This window comes from Atta cephalotes, assembly GCF_000143395.1.
Source record: "Atta cephalotes unplaced genomic scaffold scaffold00069, whole genome shotgun sequence".
Taxonomy (NCBI): Eukaryota; Metazoa; Arthropoda; class Insecta; order Hymenoptera; family Formicidae; genus Atta; species Atta cephalotes.
Window position 1 is genome coordinate 551,089 of NW_012130133.1, and position 2,841 is coordinate 553,929.

Sequence of the window (2,841 nt, forward strand, 5' to 3'; positions counted from 1 at the left end):
TTGTTACAATAACGATGAAAATAGAATAAAATAAATTGAAATAATAATACGATATATTAAGAATAATGTCTAAAAAGAAAAATAAATGATTTAAATTAAAATAAAATAATTCTCTTTAATCGTACTATTATATTCAATTTTTTGTAAGATCTCTCAGTCGCTTGCAATACAGATTTGCACTATCTCTCTATATTCGAAAATAGAAATCAATCTGTCTAAAACTCTGTATTCTTTTTTTGTTCCAGATGAAGCTGCACGAGAAGAAAGAATCAGGCATCCACAGAATCCAAGAGGTACCCCTCGAGGAATTGGACTTATCAAAGGAATACAATGTGGAGAAAACTCTAGGCGAAGGTAGTTTCGCGAAAGTCCTACTGGCAACGCACAGGACCACTCAGACAAGAGTGGTCCTAAAAGCGGTTCATCAAGAACTCACATCCGAGAAGGACTTCTTCCGGGAATTTCATTACTCGTACCATTTAAGCCCGCATCCTAATATACTCTGCTCGTACGCAGTTGCCTTTAAGGCGGAGAAATGTTTCGTCTTCGCGCAGGAGTATGCGCCCTACGGCGATCTCGCTGGCAATGTGAAAGCCGGCGGGCTCAACGAGGATGCCTGTAAGAAAATTGCTGGTCAACTCGCCTCGGCCCTCGATTTTATCCATTCAAAACAACTGGCCCATCGTGACATCAAACTAGAAAACGTGCTAGTGTTCGCGCAGGACATGAGCAAAGTGAAGCTATGCGACTTTGGCTGCACAAAGCGCGAGGGCACCCTTGTGAATAAGATCCGTTGTACCTGGGTGCCGTTCCAACCTCCCGAGATTCACGAGATCATTAAGAACGAAAGATATGCTTGCAAGAGAAGCTCAGACTGCTGGCAGTTTGGCATTGTCCTTTTCGTTTGTCTGACCGGTAATCCACCATGGCAAAGCGCCGATCCGATCCAAGACCCAGACTATTCGGCCTTTCAACGATGGCTGAAGAGACGTACCACCAAAATCCCACCGACTTTCCGTCGCTTCACTCCTAGGCTACTCCGATACTTTAGGCGAGCATTCGAACATAAGCCGGAGAAGAGGCCTCACGTGACCGAGATCAACAAATACCTAAAGGATTCATGGTGTATCAGCAAGATTAGCCACAGTGCGACGTCGACATCAGTCGATGTTAGCGAGAGCCTTGCCAGGCGAGGTGATAGCCTACTCTATCTAGATACTATTCTGGATGATCGGCATAACGTAGATGAGAACAAGAATAAATTAAGAAAGTTACTTAACAGTTACGGCCTGGAAACTACGGTGGATCAGAAAGTCGTCACTAAGAGGATATGGGAATGGGTAATGCAATGTGATTCTAATATAGACACAGAGCCCGGTCTGATCAGCAGCTTCAGTACGGAGGACATGTGAGAGATAGTGAGAACTTGCAGCGAACCGTGCCTTCGGATCACTCAAGGAGAACCGAGTAAGTTCCGAATGGGCAGCTTCTACATGCCGATCTCGTACAGATGTGCCAAATAATCTGCTAGAGTTATCTAGCCGAGAGACACTTTCTGGAACTCATTCGAGTGATACGCGAAAAAAACGGAACATGATCCTGTTTCTGCGATGTTTCCAAAGTGTCAAAAAGCTAATCACAAGCGGACCAATTACTGAACTTGTTTAATTAATAAGAATGAAGATTGCGAAAAAATTTGAGAGACAATGATATTTGTATAGATTGGTGTTGAAAATGGTACAATCGCAATTAATACAACAAAAGTTAATACACGAAAGATGTCATGAAGATATTTAAACATTTTGGTCTCATAGACGTTATCCCTCTATTTAGAATTTTATATTGCTTTGGAAATTCGAAACAGAAATAAAATATGTCTCTTGATCATAAAATGCTCTAGCAATTAAGTATAAATGTGATATAAATATCTAAATAGAAAAGAGAGAGGTAACGAAAAAGAATATGCGAGCAAAAGAATGGTGGTAAGCTCTGATAATTAGCTTGATGTACTAACTATAGAGACAATAATATACCGGTGCATATGATTTTTGCATTAGTCAATTGTTCTGGTCTTAAAACGATGGTCTTAGTAATGCCTTATGCGCAATTAAACGCGAGGTCAGACAGTCATTTAAAGTTATTTTGTATATCATTCAAATCTGAAATCCCATTCTGTTTATATTACTTATCGTTAGTGGTGTAACCTCGATTGTTAGGCAAGAAATAAGGTAACAAGAAGACTGTATAATCCAGGGATTCCTAGAATTGGAGATCATAACTCCAAACTTAGAGTAACTTCATGGAAACATTTTCGCGGAAACAATCTATTCTAATTCCATAATAATCGGTAAATGAAGAATGATTTTAATTGCTATATTTAATTGCTAAATTGAGAAATCTGTATCTTTTAACATTTTTATCACAATATAAATTCAATAAATAATTCATGTCGAAAACATTTAAAAATCTACTGCAGCCGAAAGATGCGAATAGAACCATAACGCAAGATGGATTGTTATCGGAAGTATCAACAAGATGTAAATCACACAAATGTAGATACATTTACATAGCCAGATATATATTCGCATTCGTGCTAGACATGTATATATAAATATGCGTGTGTACGTATATACGTAGGCAAATATAGTACACATATATTCTTGTAGCAGTTTATGGTGTAGCGCATAGAGGTTCCGTTTGTACAATTAGTTACGCCATTTCGTAACGGTGATATAGGTATAGCGTAATATTGCATGCACGTTGCGATTCCAACAATTGTAATAATCTTTCGCTAACGATTAAACCTACAAATAACAACATATAAAATGGGCATTTCGCGAC

General features: G+C 38.8%; 1 protein-coding gene across 1 annotated transcript; it reads left to right on the forward strand.

Annotated features, from left to right (window-relative positions):
• Positions 1–245: 245 nt before the first annotated feature.
• LOC105623962 (serine/threonine-protein kinase SBK1) lies at positions 246–1,412 on the forward strand. Its single transcript, XM_012205331.1, has one exon. It carries the CDS (start codon positions 246–248, stop codon positions 1,410–1,412), a length of 1,167 nt encoding a protein of 388 aa, XP_012060721.1.
• The last annotated feature ends 1,429 nt before the right edge of the window (positions 1,413–2,841 follow it).

Bases quoted from the DNA above. Each gene is read 5' to 3' on its own strand.
- LOC105623962 (XM_012205331.1), top strand. From the start codon at position 246: ATGAAGCTGCACGAGAAGAAAGAATCAGGCATCCACAGAATCCAAGAG.